Source organism: Amblyomma mixtum, chromosome 1, assembly GCF_055824585.1.
Source record: "Amblyomma mixtum isolate Tamu chromosome 1, ASM5582458v1, whole genome shotgun sequence".
Lineage (NCBI taxonomy): Eukaryota > Metazoa > Arthropoda > Arachnida > Ixodida > Ixodidae > Amblyomma > Amblyomma mixtum.
In genome coordinates, this window is record NC_143012.1 from 55393209 (window position 1) to 55418599 (window position 25391).

Here is a 25391-nt window from a genome sequence, read left to right on the forward strand (position 1 = left end):
CCATCTTTGCTGCGTATTGCGTGTTATTGTGCCGGCTTATCTATGTCCTAGCTGGAACTGTCATCTCGGGGGACCTATCAGTCTTCTTCGAATAGAACTATATTTTTGTCATCATATGGGTTGGTCCTGAAATACTTGCCTAAATTAAAATAGTTGCAATCAAACAGCAGCCCGTGAAAGAAGACAAGATCCCGCTCAGCATCCACTGCTATTAAAGAGACATTCTTGACAACTACACCCACTTATTGCTCCATGCAAAGAGCAATTCTCGGCCTTTCTTTGAGTATTTTAACGTTTCTGCTGCAGAAAGAAAAATGTGCTGAAAAAATTTACCATAAAAAATTTGCCTCGCGTTGATTTAAACTTATGACGTCTACACGAAAATGGATTGGGTTTCGCTATTTTGAAGTGAATGGTGCAGATGGGATCGGCGCTCAAATTCTGCTATCGACGCAAGCAGTTTACAAGCGAAATCGGCTGATGACGACACTTGCTTTGCAGTGCTGGCGATTTATTGGTGATGAAAGCGTCATTTTCAGTGAGACTGGTCTCCTTGTCGTTAGCCTGACCCACTATATTCATACAAGCGATCTTTATTTTGACCTCAGTATCCCTCCAATCAGCGGAAAAGCAGCCAAGCAAGTACTGAGAGGAGAACTGTTTGCTGGGCTAGTTGGTTCATTGTGACATGAGAGAAACAGCGCGATAGAAGCCCGAAGGTGGAAAGAAGAAGTGACAAAAAAGGGCGCTCAACTGACAACTGAATTTTACTGGGCGAAAGTCGCACAATATATAGGAAGGCCGTGGCATAGATAATCAGATGCCGTCAACACCATGTGACGTTGACTGCATCTGGTGATCTTTGGCACTGCCTTCCTATATATTGCCGCGAATTTTTGTAGCGTTTGTTTGTTGTGTTTATTTGTTCATGCTTCAAAGCTGCCGGCAAGCCGCTTTATCGCTTAGTTTGTGACGCAAGACGCGCCTAGAATTATCTCGATTGATCGCATCCAGGCGGAGCCGATTCTAATTTGTGCCAGAATGTTCTAATAACTTCCACGCTATATCTCGAAGGTTCGCTATCAGCTTTAAAAAGAGCACGGCCGACAGCGGCGGGCATTCTGTCCGACGACCGCCGAGCACGCTTGTTGCTATGCCGCCGCCGAGTGATTCAGTTCTTTAAGGGCGCAAGTCAGCCAGAATAAAGAGTTTCGTTTCGAAGATATTTTCGCTGTGTTCCTGTTCGCCGGACTGCAGTCACCACTACGTGAAAACATTGTGCAAGTTTCGCTCAATAAAATTCAGCTTGCAGTTCAGCGCTCTTTCCTGTCCTTTCTTCGTTTTGCCTTCGGGCTTCTTTCGCGCCGTTTCACTGATGTCACAAGTGCTGATAACAGCGCATGTCTATTCATGCCCCAAAAAACATTGTTCTGTAATTATAATTATTAAGTTTCAAACTTCTTTTGTGGGCAGGAGCTTGCGCGGACTTGCCCGCTCCCGGGACCGGAGGACTACAGGAGCGCACGTGAAGATAAGAACGCTGCTAAAAATCGTTCATCAAAAATCCTTGCAGGTGGGCTTAAAACTTATATCACTGCGTATTACGCGCTATCACCAAATATCTCCAAATGTGTCTTCACTACTCTCTCTGAATTTTCAGGTGACAGTCGGAGACCATTCTTGAGCATCACAGCTGATGGGTCCAAGTCAGACTACATCAACGCGGTCTACGTTGATGTAAGATGAGGCTCTTTTTTACCCGCTAGTGTGCTCTTTTCATACACAACCGTCGGAATTACGACGAAGCGCAGGCATATTCGGGACACCGCAAAAAAAACCATTTCGTCACTAGGCTATTCCAAGAAAATCTCTTGTACACAGCAGGATGCAGATAAAGAGGTCGCTATACGCTTCTCGCGTAATCATCACTCCTTATTTCAAAAATTAAGGTTCATGATGTACAGAAAACCCTGCCTCGTAAATTTAGTTGAGCAATTTAGGTTTCTGTCGACTACATTTAGAGAACTTACACGCGTATTACAAGAAAAAAAAACATTGAGAAGTGAGATTTCATGTCAGGAGCGCAGCGTTAACGCGGAGCCTCGAAGTAGAAGAATAATCAACAGCGTTTGGGAAAATGATACCTCTTCTCTTTTTTCTTTTGGCTTTATCCATAGCAACGGCATGTAGATCTCTGGCAGTGAGAGGAACGCACAGTAAAATTGGATTACAAAGTTAAACTATCACAAGCCGCACATCTAATGGTTCGGTTTTCTTTCGGACTATATTGCTTACAGTCTCCACATTCTAGTGGCTATTTCAATGCCGGTCTTTCTCGGCTTCACCCGCATTTCACTTTTTTCTTAAAGTTTTCGTAGTTGGTTTTGGCGGAGCCTAGAAGAGTTCTTACTCGTGATGAGACAGTCAGAAAACAGTTGCAGACGAGGGCACAGCACTGCGCAAAACAGTAAACAAACTGTTATGATCGTTCCTACTTTCGTGTGTAAATTCACCTGGACGCGGTACCATCGAAAATACGTGTAAGCCTTGAACAAGTGATTAGCCTTTTCTGTGCCATTTAATTAGGCTATGATATTGCAGCGAGGGGTAATAAGGTAAGAAATTTTATTAATTTCCTTTCATTGCCATTACATTACGTCTAAAATAACTCCCCCAAATGAGACCAACCACTATCCTGGGAACATATTTTCGTTAATGCAGTTATGGTATGCTGGAACAAACGTGGAAGGGCAATAATCGAGTGCTTACTCTTTCGAAATACCACAACCGGGCATGCATACTGAATAAGTTGAGATCCTGCCAATTAATGTTTCAGGCAGCCGCGCGTGGCGAAACTCCAGTTACGGCAGTCCGGCAATAGCTCAAAATGAGTAATTAAAGTTTCGGTAGGTATATATCTCGATAAACTAAGCTATATTTTAAGAGTATATGCAGCGCTTTCCCACGCGCATACTGCTGTGTAAATGTTTAAATGTGACCGACTAGATAATAATAGTTAAGAAAAAAGACCATTAAAAAGCGCAAGAACGGGTAAGATTAATTATGTACAGAGAATAGGCACTGGTTGTTCTGCAAAGTACCTGGAATATCTGAGTGAATGTGGGTCCTCCTCTGACGCGATGAAAAAATTGTGCACTTGATCTTCATTATCTTTTCTCTGAGATAGCTTGAGCTCAAGGTTACGCTTTCTTTTTAGGAAAATGCAAAGAACCAATAACTAGTAACTTGTTTTCCATTTTGTTTGTGTGTCTAGGCCCCGTAAAAGCTGTTGATTTGTTGTCATGCGAAAACACTACAACTACAAAACTGGACATGATGTAGTTGCGTTTAGATCTCGTGTAAGATATAATGAATATAACATGGGTGTTATTTTCGCAGGGATTCAAGCGGCGGAAAGCTTACTTGGTGACTCAGATGCCTCTGCCAGAAACTGTGAACGATTTCTGGGAAATGCTAGCGGCAAGTGGGTCTGTAACGCTGGTCACACTCGGGCCACTCGAAGACGAGGTAAGAAAGCTAATAAAAATATACTGCCCACAACGTCTCTTTAGAGTGGTCTGCTACTAGGAGCCATTTGCTTTGCTTGCAGGGAAATATGACCCATTGAAAAACGAAATGACAGCTAAAGAAAAAGGAAAAAGCAACTTCTCCATCCTATGGTGTGGACTGAGTAGCACAGTTCTAACCATAATACTATTAGGAAAAAAGGGATCCTTCCCTTGCATTGCAACCAGATTCTCTTTTCACAAGCGCTTCACAATTCGAAAATAACCTATATGAAGCCAGTTCCTCACACTCTTCAATCCCAGTCCTAGTACAAAAAGAACCATTTCCTACGTGAGTCCTCCGTCATTTTTGATAAAAGCATCAACGATCGGGAATTCAGCACCATGATCGCATTTACGCGTAGCAGCTATTAATGGGGAAATGTCGACGATACCAAACTGGGCGGCTTGAAGTGTGCTGTGCGGATGTAGGTACATTCCACAGCTTTATTGCTATCGGTCCGTATTCTGAGCATCGGTAATATATCGACACCAACACGAGCAAGGACGCGGTGAGGACATTTAGTTTGTTGTCCGGCGAATGCAATGAGCCATGAGCAAATGTCTTTTTATATGTTAATCAGCACGGGTTAGTAATGCAAATATATTAGCGAAAAAATACAGAGGACCGTGCAAAACACACTTACGACGATTAACAAGTGCCTAGATTTAACTGCTAGATGGATGTAATGAACAATGCGCACCCAAAAAAGGTGATCACACGCAACACTTCTATACCTAAGGCACAACGGCATTTTATTCAGAACTTAAAAGGAACGCTTAGAACTAACTGAATATGGCCTGCATTAATAGACTACCACGCGCTAATACCTAGGCGGATATAACTAATTACAGATATTTAAGAACCGAGAAAACAATAAAGAAACAGATGTCATAGATTGCTTGCATTGTCCGTTTTCGCGAGCCAACTAGGTGATTCCAAGAAAGTTCACTGCTCATAGATGCGTGAGACTATACAACACGTAACTTGACGCAGCAATGATGCAATTACTTCGGCTGTCGACGTCACGAATCCAAAATTGAAGAAGTGAACATTTGAACTTTGATTTCCCAAGCATTCAATGAGTTTTTTACTGCCGAAGAAACGTGAACGTGTTCACAGACAGCCATATAATAATTTTTTTCTTTGCAGATAAACTTCCATAACCTTTCACGCACTGTTACTTTAAGATAGCCCTGCGCAATTTCCACAGCTTTCGGGAAATATCTCTTCTTCTATTGTTTCTATTGTATTGTTTCTCTGTTTAACTCTCTTGCAACGTAAACCTGAGATATTATGTGCCTGCTTTTTGTGTACTAATTCATATTTAGTGACCACTTTAGAGTCTGGAAAAAGCACACACAGAAACGCTTTTCTAGATGTCAGTTTAAATCCTCAGACCAGTACTCTCCGCCTATCTGTTCTATTGGAACATGCATTCACATAAAGGCACTATTTCTAATAACACCAACGATCACATACTTCACAACTAGATGGTTAGTTTTCATGTCGTATTGAGAAAGCCCATTTTTCGCTGCTGAAACGGTGGCACTATCATTTTCAGGGGCACTCAACGCAGGCGATCAATAATATTCATTTAATATAAGCTGAATAAAGTATGCTGTAGTTTTTCAATATAATTGTTGGGCTGGGAGACTTCTGTGAATAACGGTCATTTTTATTGATTCCGCCAGACTACACCTCAGTTTTGGCCAAACCTGAAGGACCCGGTTCGGTACGGAAAAGTCTTAGTTGAGCAGACTGACATTCAAGACTTCCGGAGCCTCCTTGTCAGGACATTCAAAGTCACCCAGGGCTCGGTAAGTAAGCTCTATGTCATGAGTGCTGCGCCCATGTAACATGTACATGTTTTTATATCGTTTAGTGAACCTGATCAGTTGATAGGAAAGTGGGCGTTGCTTCGGCGAGTTTTAATAATCGTCGTCATGAAGCGACGGGACTGCGCGGCTGCCTGTTTTCAGTCTAGCTTCGAGCTTCAACTCACAGAACTGGTCCAACTGTATAAACTGACAGTTTTCTGTGGCACTTTCTGTAAGTCAGTAAGTTGGGATGATATGCGGTTCATCTTCATCATCGTCAGCCTGACTACACCCACTGCAGGGCAAAGGTCTCTCCCATGTCTCTCCAATTAATACTGTCCTTTGCCAGTTGCGGCCACCGTATCCCCGCAATTTTCTTAATCTCATCCGCCCACCTATCCTTCTGCCGCCCCCTGCTACGCTTGCCTTCTCTTGAAATCCACTCAGTTACCCTTAAGGACAAGCGGGTATCTTGCCTTCGGATTACATGCCCTGCCCAAGCCCACTTCTTCCTCCAAAATCCTTAAACTTTACGAAGCAGCCGCACTTTCTTCAGTCTGCTGAAAAAATAAATCCTGTCATGGTAAGCGCATCAGAAATCACAGATTATAGAACAGAAATATACATCAGGAGCCCACGTTCATACTTAATCCATGGCCGATGGCACATCGTCCGCGTGGTTATCCTTGTGGTTGATGTTCAGGATTATCCTTGCCATGAACAGAAATTACTAGTGTTTAAAACTTCTGTATTGTACTAGATAAGCTGGCTATTGCAGCGTTAACTATATAAGGCAGTTACTTTTAATGCTTATTAAAGCGGATGACGTTTTTTCATCATTTTTGCGGTGTCCCGCGAAAGTTCTTAGTCACACTACACGCTTTCGTTTCAGAGACCGGCTCGCATCCTTAAGCAGTTTCACGCACAGACGTGGAATCGATCACGTAGCGTACCCAGTTCCTGCGACGTGGTCCTGGAAATTCTGCAGCACGTTGACCGCTGGCAGATGCAGGCCGAAGGCAGGACAGTCGTGGTTCAGTGCCTGTGAGTACTCGGTTCCGGTTGGGAGGCAGAATGCAGCAAAGGAGAGCATGCTGCCGGATGATTTGATGCTGCATCCTTGTGAAAAAATCCGCGCAAACGACAGAAAGGACCCCGGAAAGAAGAACCGTCGTGTACGTTCTTCCTTCCTGCGTCCCTTGTGTAGTTTGCGCTCATTTTTTCGCAAGAATACTGCAATTGAGTGCGCCTAAATTCTACCTTTAAATGTGAATCATAGGAGAACTTTTCAACCAAAAGACGCTTAGTCATGTTGATCCAATCCGCTTTGCTAGATATCATTGGTTTAGCAAGTTGATTTATTTATTTATTTATTTATTCAATTATTTATTTGTACCGCCGCCGCGGTGGCTCAGTGGCTATGGTGCTCGGCTGCTGACCCGAAAGACGCGGGTTCGATCCCGGCCGCGGCGGCTGAATTTCTTTGGAGGAGAAATCCGAGGCCCGTGTACTGTGCGATGTCAGTGCACGTTAAAGAACCCCAGGTGGTCGAAATTTCCGGAGCCCTCCACTACGGCGTCTCTCATAGCCTTAGTCGCTTTGGGACGTTAAACCCCATAAACCAACCGACCAACCATTTATTTGTACCTAAAAGGCCGCATTGAAGGGGTATTACATGAGGGGGTGGAATACTCAGCAGTACATTTCTTCGATGGACGATTTGAATGATGATGAGTCGGTCTGATCCGCGGTGCCGTTTGGCAGGTCATTCCAGTCCCTTGCTGTATGAAAGAAAAATGATGACATATGCGCAGAAGTGCGGACTGGGGAGGGTAGACAGCCTTTCCGTGGTTTGTGCGATTGGAGATGCGATGTGCGGGGCTGATAATGGAGTTAAGCAATGGATGATGATAGAACTTATGAAACAGACGCAGTCTCAAAATTTTTCGGTGGTTCGCTAGGGTGGTGAGATGAGCATTGCGTTTTAGTCCAGTTACACTACATGATATGATATAGCCCAAGCTATCGTGGCCGCACTTAGATCTTGCTATATAAAACGTAAACTGCCTATGTTTTCTTTTCTTTAACAAATAATCATAAAAATATTTATCTCTCCCACGCTTTGTCCTCTGCTGCCTGCATCACAGTGGACCCACTTAACGACATTTAATCTTTTAGATTTTAATTTATTTATGAGTTAGCGCTAGGGCTGATTTTCTCTGGGCTTCGTCTAGTAGTAGCGCTGATATCGCACAAATTTAGAAACCGGTTTTTGTTCTTTTAGAGTTCAACAAGTACAGTTTATATTACTGATTATTGTTGTTTTGCGACTATCGTAACCCATAGCATAAAGCGAGAGGATTTAGCATACACGGAAGTTTAAGAACACATTTTAAACTGGTTGGCATACTGGCGCTTTAGGTGTGTCAGTTGTGATTGAGGATCACTGTATCCTCTGTGGGACAGTTTAGTATGAAACAATAAAACGTCTTACAGCTCAATAACTATATAGTTGAAGATAAAAAATAGATAACTTTTAAACCCCAGCTATATCCACTGAACACGCAAAAATATACTTTTTTCTGGTCAGCAATTGCTAAAGAAGCTTCCAAGCTAACAAGATTTCCACAATATTAGCGAGGTTTTAGTGATAATAATTAGAAAATATATTCGGAATAATTTTCACTGCAAATGAGAACAAGGAATGTAATAATAGTGTATAATAAAATGGCGAGTAAAGTGAGCAGTATCTCTCTTTCATGCAGGGGGTAGCGGCTCAGCTTTAAAACTGTTACTCTAGAGCAGGCGTTCCACTTTAATTTTTCTACATCGTGGGTGGGGGGGGGGGGGGGGGGGGGGGGGGGGGGGGGGGTGGGGGGGGGTACAGCGCGAGCAAGACGAAGGACGAAGCAAGTGGACACACAGACGAGCGGTGTGTACCCCCCTCCCCCCCCCCCCCCCCCCCCCCCCACCACCCCTATGATGTATTATTACAAACTCGCCCAACTATCCATCCTTCTTCAATGTATTTCTATTACACAGGACCTTTTTCCGTGTTTAAACAGCGCTCGTCGGTCTGTCTTCTTGCTTCGTCCTTCTTCTTGTTCGCGCTGTACACCCCCCCCCCCCCCCCCTTCCATGATGTATTATTACAAACTCGCCCAACTATCCATCCTTCTTTAATTTTTCTACTGCTATTGGTTCTCTTTGTACAAGGGATGGATGCCTGCACTGCGGGCTCTACTGCGTGTCCGCTGCAGTCTGCGACCAACTCAAGCTGGAACAGGAGCTGGACGTATTTCGATCGGTGCGAAACGTGCGCGCCAGTCGTCCAGAATTCATCGTCGACGCGGTGAGGCGGCAACAAGCATTTGCTTCATTATTCTATCAGGAAAATTTCACAAAATGACTTATTGCTCCTTGTGCCGGAAAAAAAACGCTTTAGTGGTTAGGTTCAGGCCCGTTTTAGTTCTAAGCATGGGCAGCTCGTCCGCTTTATTACAATAAGCTATATCTACATCCGCATTATGATTAACTGTGAGTACTACAGAAAATGATGAGCAATATGTGAGCATTGTGTGTGTAGCCATATATAAATAAACGTATGCGCACAGGGAACCGTGGGGTAGAGCCAGAGCTGCAGCAGATTAAAAGGAAAAGTTTTCAGGTAAACAATGAATGTAGTGTAAAGGCGATAATCGTTTTCAAAACTCAGTCGGAAAACACAACAGAAAAATTTCTGTCTTCCCAACACATTTTCTGCAGGGGTTTCGACCATGAACTTTAAAAATTTGTGTGTAACATGAAATTTGCATACTTCCTGCAGAAAATTACTACAGAACTACACACTGCCTAGAAGTTCTACAGAAAATCTAGAGTTGTACAGAAAAATATTTTTTTAAAAATCTGTCGTTACAACAGAACTACGACATATTTTGTTCTATTTTAGACTGTTTCTGTCGCTTTTTTCGACTTGGGACCGTCATCCGAAAGGAAAAAGGCTTCCTGCAATGATATTAGCATTACCATGTGCTATCCTGGCTCATCCTAGTCTAAGATGCCTGCTAGTCTTATCGATTCATATTAGTCGTTACTGCGCACAGCTGGGCTTCCTTTTCCTTTGAACTTACTTTTTTACTGGAAACCAGTCCAGTATACACAGAAAAAGACAGTGTAAGGAGAGTGCAACATGCTCATTCTTATTTCGCAACAAAATATTTTCGTTCTTTAGGCCAAAGACTGGTTCGCTTCAACTGCTTGCTTTTCGATTAGTAACGTTTAGGACGCGTACATTTCCTGCACTTAGGTTCCTGTTACTGTATGGGACAGTAGTTGCATTATGTTACGATGTTTCCAGCTTGTGCTTGAAATAATTTGTGTGTCATTTCTGTGCAATATGCAAGAAAAAAGTACGGCGAATGGATGTTGAGAAGTGCGCTGACCATCTCAAAGCGTGGGAGCTTTTTTCTCAACCGCGTACTTGTATTACCTGAAACAAAAAACAAAATGGCTTTGGCACATAAGCGAGTTGGCGAACTGTTTTTCTGTTTAATTTCACTGCGAACGGAAATTTTTATCCGACACCTTTTCTTTAGCCTTTATAAACTTGTTTCCTTGATTAGCAACCTTGATGGTATGCGCTGGGTTGTACACTTTTTTGGAAGCCTTTTTCTCATATCGTTATGTGTTGGTGCAAATTATGTTCCTTCCTCTCTTTCTTTTCAACCATTTTGCAGGAACAATACGCGTTCTGCTACGACCTGGCGCTCAGCTTTCTGGACACTTTTGACACCTACTCAAACTTTCAGTGAAGATGGTTTTGTTGTGTTATTTATCATGTTCGTTTTGTATCGTCAAGGATTGAAAGACTCGTTCGAAAGACTTTGATGCTCGCGGAGAGTTTTAAATAAAGTGAAGGTTTCTTTTTTATTCTGCTTGCCCACTTGTTTTGCTTGTCACTCTCAAAGGGGAAGTCGCCACGTTTCCGGTTAGGACAAGTGCGAAATTAATAGTGAAAACGCTTTCTTTCTTGAACAGTATCAACCGATAAAAGGGAAAACGATGTCAGAGGTAAGAAAGGATTATTACCTGAAACCTTCGCTTTAGAGTTATTCCAAATGGCGTCACACGATTACGTGTTACATAAAACTCATTTTGTCATGTATTCGAAAATTTTTTTTAAGTATTTGAAGATTTCGCAAAATATCACACCTACTTCATACAAGAAAAGAACATAAAGTGTCGGTGGTTTTTTTATTACGAACAGTGAGCCCGTGAGTGCCGCGGTGCTTCGGCAAAAGGGAAAATCAGTACCTCTGATCCCTTGAGCATGGTGAGATTCAGCAAGTATAGTTTTCACAAAAACGCTCCTGATGCGTGCGGAGAAGAAACGAAGAGCACGATCTTACCCTGGTGCGAACTACGGGAAGCAATTATTTTACTTGGAATATCTCCGTTGTTTTGCAAAGTAGTCGCTCATATTTTTTGCTTGCATCATAATTTTTTTTATCACAGTGACAATAAGTGATAAGTGAATATTTAACTCACTAGCACCCGTGTGTGGTGCCCGTATATTTAGCATGGCGTGCAATTCTTCAACCCTGATCCTCACTACACTTGGACGCAAGAGTTACCGCGGGTTGCGCACCTTCTTCCGTCTTCGGTTGCTTGCTAGGGCCTCCATAGCAAGCCGCTATACTACGCTTACCCGTGAGCAGCCTGTGATCAACGGCTTGCCTCTTGAACAGCGATCTAGCCGCCAAACACGCTTGTTGCAATTGTGGCAAGGTAGAGACCGTGGAACACCTCTTCCTGTGGTGTACAATCTTGAACAGCGCCTCAGACGCTGCTTGAGGGGAGACTCATTGCTATGCCTTGCTGTTTCCGGCTTGAACAGGCCGCACATGAAAGCAAGTGCACCTCAGGCGGCCACCATCGGCATGAGAAAGGCCTCGCCCAGGGACTGCTATTTAACGGGCGCTAAAGCAGTGACTCTCCCAAAATCCAAAACGCCCGAAAAACCACCTATCGCCCAAAATGCTGGTACCCCCCTGTTGTGGCATGAATACTTAACGTCACCTACGGTAAAAGCGAGGCGGTGGACACGGCGATAGCACAATGGTTGTGAGCTCCTTAGGCTGTCCAGCTTCTCGTATTCCTTCGCTCGCGTAATTTGATCCAACGCTTATTAGCGTGACTTAGGCGCGGCAATAAATAGCTTGCACCGACGTCACATCCGGTGGCCGCGGCATGCCAGTCGGCCATGCTGCCGAACCACCGCCAGACCGCCTCTAGCTTACAGAGCTCGCATCGTGTTGGTTCTCGTCCATCCGTAGCTTCAATACGGTTTTATATGCCACCCTTGGCTGCTCTAACCGTAGGGACAGCTCCAGGCGAAAGAAGAAGCCGAATAACACAAACTTCATCTGCATTCGTAAGGCATGCAAGTGCGAGCTCTCCAAGGCTCTCAGTACGAATCGGCGCGGGCCGTGGCTGGCTCGCATTAAGCGCGACGATTTGTACCCCGACAACTCCGTTTACTTATGTGCGGAGCGCACTTTGCGACAGGTATGAGGCTTGTGACGTGAGCTAAATGTTTGCGAAAACGAGGGAAGCATGGACAACAGCCTGAAGTGAATGTTGCTGCTTTGATTGACGCCATCCCCTTTGTTTGACAACACAAATCCAGACTGGGTCCCACGTCGCTGCATCTTGGCTACAGCACTATTCCAGCCGATACGCATCGCCACGACCGCAGCGAGCAACGACAGCAGAGAAAGCGGCGTGGTCGAGCTTTTCGTCTCGTAGGTGCATCGCAGACAGGCTTCTCACCCACTTGCCAGAGAAAGCCTTGTGTTCTGCATTTATTTAAAGGCTTTCATTTCTTCCAATCTCACTAAGCTGGAAGAGTACACGATATCCCGTGGGTCACTTCAGGGAACACATCAACGCCCATTGCCGACTCCAGGTCGCAGCATGCACGGACCCATATCGCCGCAAATTTTCACTTTGTCTGTGTAGCGTACGCGCGCAGATCGAATAGTTTCGGAGTACTAGCCTGCCTTGAACGGCTTATTTTATGGAGTAGACGTCGCGCCCGAAAGCATAATAAAATATTCCAAGGCGCCCCAGGAGCGGTCAGGCATCACAGGGCGGACGGGCGGGGACGGCCGGATGGTTCGGCAGCATGGCCGCCAGCTCTTGATGGAGGCGGAAATAACGTCATGTGCAAGCTATGTATAGCAAAGCTGCTCAGTGTGTGACAAGCGCGCACTCTTACAGGCTACAAGAGCTGTATCTTACCGGTACTTACCTATGGGGCAACGAAGACGGTTCAGCTGAAATTACGGACAACGCAGCGAGCTATGGAAAGAAAAATGATAGGTGTAACGTTAGGAGATCGGAAGCGCGCGGAGTGGGAGACGGAACAAGATGCAGGTAATTGACATCCTAGTCGAAATCAAGAGGAAGAATATCGCAGGGCATGCAGTGCAAAGGCAAGAGAAACATAGGTGCTTAAGGGTAACGGAGTGGATTCCAAGAGAAGGCAAGCATAGAAGAGGGCGGCATAAAGTTAAGTGAGTGGATGATATTAAGTTTGCGGAGATAGGGTAGCCGCAACTGGCAAATGGCCGGGTTAATTGGAGAGACATGGGAGAGGCCTTTGCCAGCAGTTTGCATAGTCAAGCTGGTGATGATTTATTTTCATTTATTTATTTATTTATTGAATACTGCGGACAAGCTGTATGTCCAAGCAGGAGAGGGAAATATCATACAGGAGGGAAAAGCAAAACAGGTGCGATAGTAACGAACGATATAAACACAACAAAACAAGCAACGCAAAAGTACAATTGAGAACGCGGTTACAGCACAGCTACTAAACCAGCAGTGAAAATCAAGAATGATTACAAAAAAACGGAGTGTTCTCCGGTAGAGCATTCCATTGAGAAACTGTTCTCGGAAAAAAAGAAAACTTGTAGGCATCTGTGCGTGCAAAAATAGGTTTCAGGCTAAGGGCATGCTTATGGCGCGAGGCTCGTGTGGAATCATTAACGATGTAATTTTCGGTTTGGTTTTGTGTGGTTTAACGTCCCAAAGCGACTAAGGCTATGAGAGACGCCGTAGTGAAGGGCTCCGGAAATTTCGACCACCTGGGGTTCTTTAACGTGCACTGACATCGCACAGCACACGGGCCTCTAGAATTTCTCCTCCAAAGAAATTCTAGCCGCCGCGGCCGGGATCGAACCCGCGTCTTTCGAGCCAGCAGCCGAGCACCATAGCCACTGAGCCACCGCGGCGGCCGATGTAATTTTCAGGTCGGATACCAAGTCGAGAAAAGTATAATGAATGAATGAAGTTGAGACGGGCTTTCTTCCTTCTATCTGCCAGTGGTTCTAAGTCTGCGAGTTTCAACATGGCGGAAGGAGAGTCTAGGCGCCTGTAACGGTTGTAAATGAATCGTGCCGCAAGACGTTGCATTCTTTCTAGTTTTTGGATGTCATCTACCGTGTAGGGGTCCCATACAATGCAGGCATATTCGAGACTGGGCCTTAGAATAGATTTATATGCTTTCAGTCTTAGGGCACTAGGGCAACCGCTCATCCGAAGCTTCAGAAATCCTAGCTTTTTGCGGGTGGAGGAGCATATATTTTCGATGTGTTTCGTCCATTTGAGCCGTGACGTTATTGTGACACCTAGATACTTATATTCTTTTACAGCTCTGATTGCAATGTTATTAATGTTGTATAAAAAATTATGTTGCGTGGTCTTTTTACAGATGCAAAGAGAAACTGTTTTGTCAAAGTTAATAACCATTTCCCATTCATTACACCATTTAGCTAAATATTGTAGATTTGCATTCAAAGTAAGCTGGTCAGACACAGATTTGATAGACTTAAATATAATACAATCATCCGCAAACAGCTTTACGGACACAGAGGGATCGAGAGCTTCTGGGAGATCGTTTATATAGATATTGAATAGTACTGGACCCAGAACCGATCCCTGAGGCACACCTGAGTAAACCTCTAAGAATCGAGAGGTGGCTCCATCGATGTCGACAAACTGCTTTCGCTTTGATAAGTATGATGTGACCCAATTTATTATTTGATCCGGAATGCCTAATAATTTCATTTTTATTACTAGTTTATGATGAGGTACTCTATCGAAAGCTTTAGAATAATCTAAAAAAATCATGTCTACCTGGCCACCGCAATCAAGCACTTTAGCAAGTTCATCTACAGTGACCACTAGCTGTGTTGTAGTTGAGAATCCTCGACGGAAGCCATGTTACGCTTTGGTCATTATTCCCGTGTGGTCTAAATAATTATTGAGGTATTTGGTGAGTACGTGTTCTAGCACTTTGCAGGAGGTGGAAATCAATGAAATAGGGCGGTAATTACCAACTTGTAGTCGGCTGCCGCTTTTAAAAACCGGAACCACGCGAGAAATTTTCCATTCATCTGGTACTGTACCCGACTCAAGAGACTTATTAAATATTATTATCAAAAACTTGGCTAGTATTTCAGCGTACATTTTAAGAAAGGTAGTGGGAATATTATCGGGGCCGGGGGATTTCTTGGGGTCTAGCCGCAGGAGTAGTTCTACTGTTCCTTCTCTGCTAATAGTGACACTTCTTTCGAGACTGTTCAGACAACGATCGTTTAACGGAGTGTTAGATTTAGTGAAAACGCTTTGGAAATAAGTATTAAAAGCATCAGCTATCTCCTTTTTATCTGTAATGGTAGAATCATTGACGGTAATCTTGTCAAGTTTTCTACTTCCTTTGTTTGAGAGAAACTGCCAAAATTTACTGATTTTTTCAGTCACGAAACGACCAAGCGTCTCACCAAAGTAGCGCTGTCTTGATTCTTGTAACTGTGAAGCAAGGGTAGCTTTTAGACTGCTAATGACAGAAATGGCAGTGCTTTTCTGTCTCCGATACCGTTTCAGCTTACGTTTAACGTGAAATATATCTCTGGTTATCCAGGGGTTCTCCTATCTACCTTCTTTTTTCTATCTGGAACAAAGTTATGCAGACAGAAGTGACAGAGAGTCCTAAACCTTACCCAGAGTGCATTAGCGTCACCACTATCGAATGATTGCAAGGAATCTTCTAAATAGGAAACAATGCTAGAATGATCCGCTAAAGCAAAATTTTTTACCGTTACGATCCTAGAAGCAATCTTCAGGGATTGGCGTGGTAGTGAGCAATAAAAAAATACCAATTTATGGTCCGAGATTCCATCATGCACTTCGGTAGTACAGTTTGTTATACTATTTGGACAGAGGATTAGATCTAACACTGAAGCTGATGATTCAGTTACACGAGTGGGGGCTAGAACCGCCTGCTTAAGATTATAAGCTAACAGCATGTCCAGGAGAGTGTCTGCACTTGGTACTTCATGTGTGCCAGCAGTCAGCTATTCCCAGTCAACATGTGGAAGATTAAAATCACCTGCTATTATCATGTTCTCTTCGGTATCTACCTAGCTGATCGTAAAGTTTTAACATAAAGTCATGGTGAACTCTGGGCGCCCGGTAGACACCAACGATAACAATAGGTTTACCACAAAAGTCAATTTGGCACAGCACACTTTCATGGTCACTGTCGATGGGAGGGAGAGCATGAGATGATAATCCATATTTAACCAGAATCGCAACTCCGCCTCCCCTCGATAAGCGATCCCTACGGTAAGCAGTGTAAGAAGGTGGGAAAATGCAACTGTCAAGCACATGAGGCTGCAGCCAAGTTTCAGAGATAACCACTACATGGGGATCGTAAGAAAGTAAAGCATGCTCAAGAAGTTCCTGCTTATTGCACACACTCCGCGCATTCAAACAAATAAGGCGAAAATCTTTCTGCTCAGTCAACTCGTTATCAAGGCATCATGGCTCTTCCGGCTGCTTCGTGCTACGCAACAGCACCCTGCAGTTCTTTTCATCGTCCCACGCGTAAAGATCATCGTTTATCAGCAGTTTGTCATGAACCAGCTTTGCTTTATCGTTAGGGCGACGATCGTCTTCAAAGGACTGCCACAATTTCTTTCTTTTCTGTTGTGAGACGTATGAGTAATCGTGCGACACCGACACCCCAGAATCCTTGAGCTTGGAGCAGTTTTGAAATATTGCATGCTTTTCGTTGTAGTTAAACACGCGAAAAATTACTGGACGAGACCTATCCATATGGGGTTTGCCAATTCGGTGGATCCGTTCAACTGTGCTCACCGAGACGCCTAGTTTATCTTGACGTACTTTCTGGAGGACTTTTTCTTCTAAATCAGCTCTCGTTTCTTTTGGGCTTTCTTTTACACCAAACACTACAACGTTGTTCCGGCGAGCGCGGTCGATCGTAATCCACCATCTTCTTGCTTTGCGCTGCCAAGGCTTTTTGCAAATGCTTTACCGATTCCTCAAGTTGCCGTATCCTTCCTTCGTTAGCTTTGCATAATTCCAGAACCTCGTCTAGCTTTGTTAGCTTTGAGTTTATCTCAGAAAGGGTTGCATCGCGACTCTCGTTGCTTGCCTTCATTTCCTGCAATTCTTCCAGAATTAAGCTTAATGTTTCCTTCTGTCCGGGACCTGGATTAGGCTCAACATCCCCGCACACAAGAATCAAGAGAGCTGACCAGCAATCAACAATCATGCAAAGACACTTCTGAGGGCACGGCAGGACCACAAGTGCGTAATGCCTGGTATGAAAGCTACAATATGGATTGTAGAAACTAACCTGCACAACCAGCCAGGCGAATTTAGCCATGCTGCTCTGAAGAATGCTGCCGTGCCCTCTGAAGTTCACAGGACGGTCGGGTGGTTTTAAAGCGTTGTCTGGTGACGTCGCTGTCTCAGAAGCCCGGTGATGCCATCTGATGATAGCAGCTTGAATTGCGTGTCGGTCATCTTGAAAAATCGCTGAGTTGAGGCCCAAGCATCCGTTGTCGCACGGCGCATGCCCAGCCAGACCAGGCTTGGTCGGTCCAGGCGGCGGCCCGGCGAGGCAAAGAACCTGCACAACCAGCCAGGCGAATTTAGCCATGCTGCTCTGGAGAATGCTGCCGTGCCCTCTAAAGTTCACAGGACGGTCGGGTGGTTTTAAAGCGTTGTCTGGTGACGTCGCTGTCTCAGAAGCCCGGTGATGCCATCTGATGATAGCAGCTTGAATTGCGTGCCGGTCATCTTGAAAAATCGCTGAGTTGAGGCCCAAGCATCCGTTGTCGCACGGCGCATGCCCAGCCAGACCAGGCTTGGTCGGTCCAGGCGTCGGCCCGGCGAGGCAAAGAACCTGCACAACCAGCCAGGCGAATTTAGCCATGCTGCTCTGAAGAATGCTGCCGTGCCCTCTGCATGATGAACATAGTTTATTCATTTCATTTTAGAGGGTAAAGGAAACCCATTTGGTCTCGTCCATTTTCTTGCGACCATATATGTCCACAGCCCAAGAAATATTTCGGAAATCACGATGAATATCACGAAGCAGGTAGCTACAAAAGCAGGCAGAAAAGCTAACCGGTTCGTCGACGCCGCACTTTCTAACAAAATTATCTTACAAACATGAGAACGACAAGCATTTTCAGTTGTACTATGAATATATAACTTTGGTACAGAAACAATGTGTATATTGCCTTGATTGGTTTTGGTTTTATGGGGTTTAACGTCCCAAAGCGACTGAGGCTATGAGAGACGCCGTAGTGAAGGGCTCCGGAAATTTCGACCACCTGGGGTTCTTTAACGTGCACTGACATCGCACAGTACACGGGCCTCTAGAATTTCTCCTCCAAAGAAATTCCAGCCGCCGCGGCCGGGATCGAACCCGCGTCTTTCGGGTCAGCAGCCGAGCACCATAGCCACTGAGCCACCGCGGCGGCTATATTGCCTTGAATCGATGGGTTCTTATACGATCGTCGTTGTGGATTCAGAGACACATCCTCGTCAATAAATTAATCGGTGCTTCAGAGTGAAATGTGAAATTTGATGCTTTTTTGTAGTATTGTTCTCAGTGAAACAACGATAACTAAGCGCTACATACAGTAGAGCGCCCGTTAGTTAACGCTAACTACAGTTACTACAGTATTTCATCATACGCTCGCAGCCCTAAAGGCCGCCTGCCTGATAAATAATCTCCGAAAACTGCATTTTGCCATCGAATAGGGCTTCAAAATCTTGTAGCAAAAACCAAGAAAGGCATATTTTGGGAAGATGCATGGCAAATACGTGCCATGACTCGAAGTTCATTAAGGGCGGCTAACGCGACTTTGCGCACGATACAAGTAGTAAGTCGGCAGGCGGGACGAGCGCTCATGCCGTCTCCCCCTCGCCTTCTTTCCCTCCTCATGTCAAGTCCGAACTCCCTTTGCTTAAAGAATATGTTATACTCTTAACCACAGCCTTCATAAGAACTGTGCTAAAAAATCAATTTTTCTCTTAAATGGTAATCAAGGTCTTGTTTATTAAGACCTCGTTTTCATGATAAATGAAGGTATAACGACTATGCATTCATTTTTCGTATTTCCTCTCTTCACAAAATTTATCTTTCCATTTTTGCAAACACCCGTTTTCTAATAATATCAATAAACACGTTATAGAAAACACCAAAACTTCCATAGGTTCATCTATTGCGCCCATATATAGTGACATTTTCTTAGAAGCCTGTGAGAGACATCTCACAGATATATTACCATCATTTTTCGACTGTAGTGTGCACCCGGCGTATAGCCTGAGCGGCACAATTTTTGTTGAAAAGCAGATCTTTACTAGACTACAGTCTACCTGTAAATAGTTCCGAGCGACCGATTCTAGATTAAATGCGCAGAGTTGAACGACTTGAAGGAATGAATGGGCAATGAGGAACGCCGTAGCCGAGGGCTTCGCAATAAATTAGATCACCTGGGATTCCCGTGCGTTTCCTCAGAGCGATCAGACGAAAATACCCGCCCCCACTCAAACAACTCAATAGAGAAGACGCCGTAGCATGGCGACAGTTACAAACGAGAACATTCCCGTGCCTAAATATCCTAAGTAAAATCTACCCCACACAGTACAAGAGCGAGTGCCCGTGGTGTGAAAACAAACCAACATTATACCATACCACATGGGCATGCCAGAAAATAGAAAAGCTACCCATAATTGAAAACCCGAGTGCGAAACAGTCGGAGAAGATGCTATCCAGCGAGAAGATGCTATCCAGCGCAGGGCAGCTACCCTCAGCGGAGCCCTGGACTAGGGGAACCGACCCTGATGATAAGATAGAAGACTCCATCAGAAGCCGCAAAAAATAACATTGCAAAATAGAGCAAATAAACGTTTTCCACCACCATCGCGCAGAAAACAGGCGTTTTTGGATTTCGCTTACATCGAAATGCGGCTGCAGCAGTCGGAATTTCCTCCCGCGAACTCGAGTGGTGGTGGTGAAAATATTTTAATGCAATCGTTTAGGAGGTTGTAGCGGTGGTTGGAGCTCTCAGTCCGGAACCCCATTGGTGTAGGCTGCTGTCCGGGCTCTTTCGACGAGTTTCTTTTGACTCTTTTCATGCGAGCTGGTCAGAGCTGCCTCTAACCCCTCCTGCGTTGGCTGGTTATTAACAGTGACCGCCTGATTTCGTTGGCAGGCCCATACTATATGGTACAGGTCCGCCTTCTCCCCGCAGAATTTGCATTGTGAGACAAATGACTCCGGGTCTATGGCGTGTACTCTTCGTGGGTTGTTGTACATGTTGGTCTGTAGCTTTCGGAGGTATTGTTCCTCCCCGGTATCTAGTGTCTTAGCCGGCGGAGGGTATACGCGGGATCAGCAGCCAAATGCCAGAGCCACAGATAATGTGCGGTGGACGAACCGACTGTAATAATAACAATAATAATAATAATAATAATAGTTTGTTATTGAGGAAAGGAAATGGCGCAGTATCTCACGTATCTCGGTGGACACCTGAACCATTCCGTGAGGGAAGGGAGTAAGTTGGGATTGAAAAAGGAGAGAGGTGTCGTAGTGGAGGTCTCCGGAATAATTACGACTACCTGGGAATCTTTAACGTGCTTTGATATCGCACAGCACACGGGCGCCTTTTGCGTTCCGCCTCCGTCAAAACGCGGCCGCCGAAGTCGGGTTGGTGATGGTGAAAACATTTAGGTATGTTTGGATCAGCCCGTAAGGGACCGATCCTTACAAGCACTACGTAGAGGTCCCTAGTTTGGGATCCCAGTGGCGGTGGTCGCCGCTCGGGTGCGCCCACGGTGGAAGATATATAGGTGAGGACACAGCGGCCCGCGCCGCTCCAGGTAAAGTCCCCTAGTTTCCGGAAGTGCCACGAGATGGCTGTGCGCTCAGCGGCCCGGGCCGTTGTGGGAGGCAATGCTTTTCTATGGTGAATGCGCATTTTGTGAATGCCATTTTCCCGAAACCTGTTGCCCATAAAAAGAAGGAAACACTTTTGCCGCTTTGTTTCTGTACCACTTCGTTGGGAACTGCATTTTCATGAAGCAGCGGCTACGCGCTGGTTTAGTTGAAGGCGAAGAAGGCGATGAGTTCTGGCGGAATTTTGAACCTGCTACATGAATAAGTGCCGGCGCCCTGATAACCGAGCATGTATTCATCGCTCGTCTTTTTTCTTCTTTTGAATTTGGCTCGTTGGTTCATGCGTTGGTTGGCCCGTTCATTCGTTCGCCTGCTGCGCGCCCCGCTCGTTGTTTCGCTAGTTAGCTCGTTAGTTTATTCTTTAAATAATTGTAGCATTTGCTTTCGTGTGCGCCGCTCGTTCGTACTTCCATGCACTTGCTTATTATACCATTCGTTTACTCAGTCGTTTGCTTGCTCTTGATTTTTCCGCTCGTCTGGATGTGTTTTCTTTTTCGACTTTCTCCCGATAGCGCATTCAAGCACGCACATGTTTTAAGTATGTTTTTAACTGTCCCCTTGCTTTAATTTGCGCTAACTACAAGTGCAACAACTATGTTTCCAGAGCGCCTACTGTAAAATAACTATGACTCACTTGTCGGGTGATATGCTGCCCACTACACCACATTGCAACATCAAGCGCACTGTTAAACTTATACTCGCTGCTCTGTAAGGCATAGGGAATGATTAACCTTAACAGTATTAACACGCCAATAACATATTATTCTGGTCTTCGCTTCTGCCACTAATGCAAGGGTGCTCTCAAGCTTTGACTGTGCCACAGTTTGCAGTAGCAAGACTAATGTAATGAATTTTATTTACTTTTTGCTACAAATTTCATTCGTACCACACTTTATTGCGCGCCACTGTTTCGTTACTGAATTTTGCTGGTCTTGCCTTTCCGACCCATGCCACTGACTCGTCGCACTCTATATAAGTATTTTTTCTTATACTTACAAAGGCATTATTATCGCTCACATATTACTGGCCGATACTTGGGAACGCAACCCCAAAATACTTTTTTCGTAATCAGCAGCTGTTGCTAACAATGTATGCGATCAGAACAGTTACATCGTACAGTTTACCAAAGCGTTTGCTCATTGTCACTCGGTAGGTAACGGTTTCAGTGAGTTTAAGCAAAACAATGAAAATAAAACACCGTGATTGCACTGAAAGCCGATTGCGGTTTTCAACAAAGCACTTGCGGCCGATTGCTGCAGTTTACCGACCACCACCGTGCCGCTGGGGAAGCACTGGCGTAAAACCGCACCGCCATGGAAAGCGCTCAGGTTGCTTAAAGTGCCGCGATGATGCTGCTGATGACAGCGCAAGGAACAGTTCATGCCATGCGAACGGCTTTTGTGACGTAAACGAGCCGTGCGATATCTGCATGGTTGCTATCGCAACAAGATGTTTCATTTATGTTTTCTTTCTTCGGGCGAAGTTTGTCCGCTTCATCGACACTGGCGCTGCGATCAGCGGCCCGGATCGGATGACGCGGCTGGTACTTTATCTGGCCACCCGCGCAGTGTCCTCACCTATATATCTTACACCGTGGGCGCGCCCGTCTAAGGCTTGTTGGGCCTGTCAGTCGTGGCAACCGAGCAGGGTCGCCTCCCAGTCCTCCGGGGTTGGGTTAGGGATGGGGAGTATGGCCGGGCTCACCAGCCCGACGGGTTTGAACCCGGGTACTCCGGCTCGATAGACGAGCGCCTTAACAACTGAGGCACCGCGGCGGGTAAGAACCGACTGTACAATCCGCGAATGTGTAAGGCTACCACAAGATGAAAGTTTTTTTTTTGTTTCTTTTAGCGAGTGTGTTTTTACTTTTTCAGAAGCAACAGAAGAATCTCAGAACTCATCAAGATCATGATATATGGACAGTTCAAGAAAACAATGCATTTTATTTTTTATAAGAACAAAAGCCTTGCCTTTTTGCGTTCTTCGCCCGTTTTATTTTGCGTGGTCTGAATTCTGGCGCACGTAATTCAGTCTTCCTTCCTTAGAGGTGTACGCCACGACAGCTCTTTGCGTTGGGCGATTATGGCACCTGCACGACTGCGACCATGTTTTATAATACCTGCCGCCGATAATCAGCCATGCCTTTTATTGTCACTTTGAACTCTAGGTAAAAGACGCACAGTATTTTTCGAATGGAATTAGCTGCTTGTGTTAGTAATCAACAGTAAAAGCCATCCACTCCCTTATGGCAAGAAACATGAACACAGCGAATGTGTAGGAGTAGAATAGCTATTTATAGTGATTATTTTCTTGTGTATGGCATGCTGCAATACAATTTTAAAAATCAGACTAGCGTATAGCCAGCACTTCTACGTATTCCGTGCAGAATAAATATCAAATAGTTAAACATGCATAATGCGCGCAGTGGATACGCGATAGCTGTAACAAAATTTAATTTATTTTTGGTCTGTCACCTGACACGTGCAATGACGAGGTTGGATAATAATATGGGAACTTTTACCCTTTTATGTAGGACCCGTCGCGGTGGCTCAATGGTTACGGCGATCAGCTGCTGACCCGAAAGACGCGGGTTCGATCCCGGCCGCAGCGGCTGAATTTCCTAGAGGCCCGTGTACTGTGCGATGTCAGTGCACGATATAGAATCCCAGGTGGTCGAAATTTCCGGAGCCCTTCACTACGGCGACTCTTATAGACTTAGTCGCTTTAGGACGTGAAACCTAAATAAGCCAACCAACCAAACCAACCTTTTATCTAGGGAATAGCACTTTACTTATGATTGACCCAAAGTCGATAGCATTCAGTTCTGAGAATATACCATTTTCCTTAACATTGGGAACGCGGTCTCGATATAAATAAAATGGCCAGCAATCGCACCAAGCATGTGCACAGAAATCACAGAAATCAGGTGAAAATGCGGAAGGAAGCACTATCCTTTCCTTTAAAACCAACACAGAATTTTTTTCTGGGCTTTTGTGATTCTGATGCCTCACTTCTCATCTTTTTTCCACCTCTCAATGCAGTCCAGACGTGTAAACTGGTTCACATGTTGACGGCCCATTAAAGCAGCTTGATTTAAGCGACTGAGAATTTAGAGGGTTCATTATATCATCTAGGGTGGTTCGTTTTCGGGTAACACCCGATTGTACCCGATTTCTCCACCCCGAACGTGTTCCTAAAATATCGGGGAAAACTCGATTTTTTCGGACACCGCTGAATCCCAAGGGATCCCAGCCTGCTGAAAGGGGAGGAAGATGACGGCGGTCAAGACTCGTCTTTTTCGCCCTCTGATTCCTTGACGGGTGCCAATAAAGTTATTTCATCATCATTATCATCCGATTTCTGAAACAATTGGGCCCACGGAAATGCTGTGCCTCCACTTGGCGCGCAGGCGAGTAGCGGCCAAGTCGGCCGGCAGACAGACAATCGTTTACTGCAGGCCCCGTGGCGCCATCTAACGTCGGAGTCCCGAACACAGCCGCCTGCAGCTTGGGCACGCGCAGCGGCGATATTTTGCAAGTAGTGCATTCGCAGCACTGCTAATTAGCGTTCAAGAGGTGGGGGGGGGGGGGGGGAGAAGAAAACGAAAGGCATTGGATGACTGGTGCAAAGAACACAAGGATTTACAGACTACAACAAAAGACTCTGAAGGCAGCCGCGCGCTGGTGTCCAAGTGCTGCAACACCGAGATGGTCACCGATTCTTACGACCGAATTCGCGAGCATCTCACGTCATCCCGTCATAAAAAGTTGAAGATGGTGGTCCAAGAAGCTGAAAAGGCGGGAACATCTCAGCCAACGCTCTTCGATGTTTCCTGCAGGCAGCGTGCGATAGAAAATGAAGCGGATGGCGTGATTCACGACTTAGTTCGTGCCGTGGCGTAGAGTGGAATCAGCATGTATCAGGCGGACGGACCTCTGGGGGATTTGGTACGCAAATACTGCAAGGCCGCTAAAACTATGCCGACTGGACAGCGACTCCGGAAGTTTTTGACGCGGACATGGCGAAAATCCGTGATGATATGCCAGCCGTTGAAGTGAGTGCTATCGTCGACGAATCCCCTGACATAACCGGAGTGCCTACCATTAACACTGTGCTGTGCTATTATAGTGAAAAAGCAAAAAAGAAGCAGGTTTCTTTAGTCGACATCGAAAGAGTTAATGCTTCGAACAGCTACACAGTGGCCCGGGTAGTCGGCAAGGCTGTCCTTACTGTGGGCAAGACGTGGAAGGATGTTGCAGCCGTAGCCACAGATTTCGCGGAGTACATGAGAAAAATGGTACGTGAAATCTGTGAAGCTGAAGCGATCCACATCTTGCATGTAAAGGACTTAGCCCATTTGATTCATGTCAGCGTTGACCATGCGATTTCGTCACCTTGCTTGTCTGATGCTCGACACGCAGTGATCAAGTTTGGAGCATTATTTAAGCACGCTAACAAGCTACACCAAAAGTATATCGAAACATGTGCCTCTAATAGCCTGCTGGCGCTGATGCAAAGAAGCCTCCTTCTGTAGTTCCGAACAGATGGCAAAGCTTCTACAAAGCGCTTGTTGTCATAGAAATGTGGAGCTCATTAACAGAACTTGTTGAAAGCTCGAATGATAGCACCAAAGTGGAAGATCTTCGAGCGACACTTTC

At 45.2% G+C, this 25391-nt stretch overlaps 1 protein-coding gene across 1 annotated transcript in view; it reads left to right on the forward strand.

The window, feature by feature from the left end:
* LOC149366337 (receptor-type tyrosine-protein phosphatase kappa-like) overlaps positions 1 to 10316 on the forward strand; it is a 120755-nt gene extending 110439 nt beyond the window's left edge. Inside the window, exons 36-42 of the mRNA XM_089550200.1 lie at positions 1474 to 1573; positions 1661 to 1737; positions 3400 to 3528; positions 5262 to 5387; positions 6280 to 6431; positions 8604 to 8739; positions 10124 to 10316. Coding sequence (XP_089406326.1) covers positions 1474 to 1573; positions 1661 to 1737; positions 3400 to 3528; positions 5262 to 5387; positions 6280 to 6431; positions 8604 to 8739; positions 10124 to 10198 — 795 coding nt within the window. The 3' untranslated portion in view covers positions 10199 to 10316. The remainder of the gene's footprint in view (positions 1 to 1473; positions 1574 to 1660; positions 1738 to 3399; positions 3529 to 5261; positions 5388 to 6279; positions 6432 to 8603; positions 8740 to 10123) is intronic.
* The last annotated feature ends 15075 nt before the right edge of the window (positions 10317 to 25391 follow it).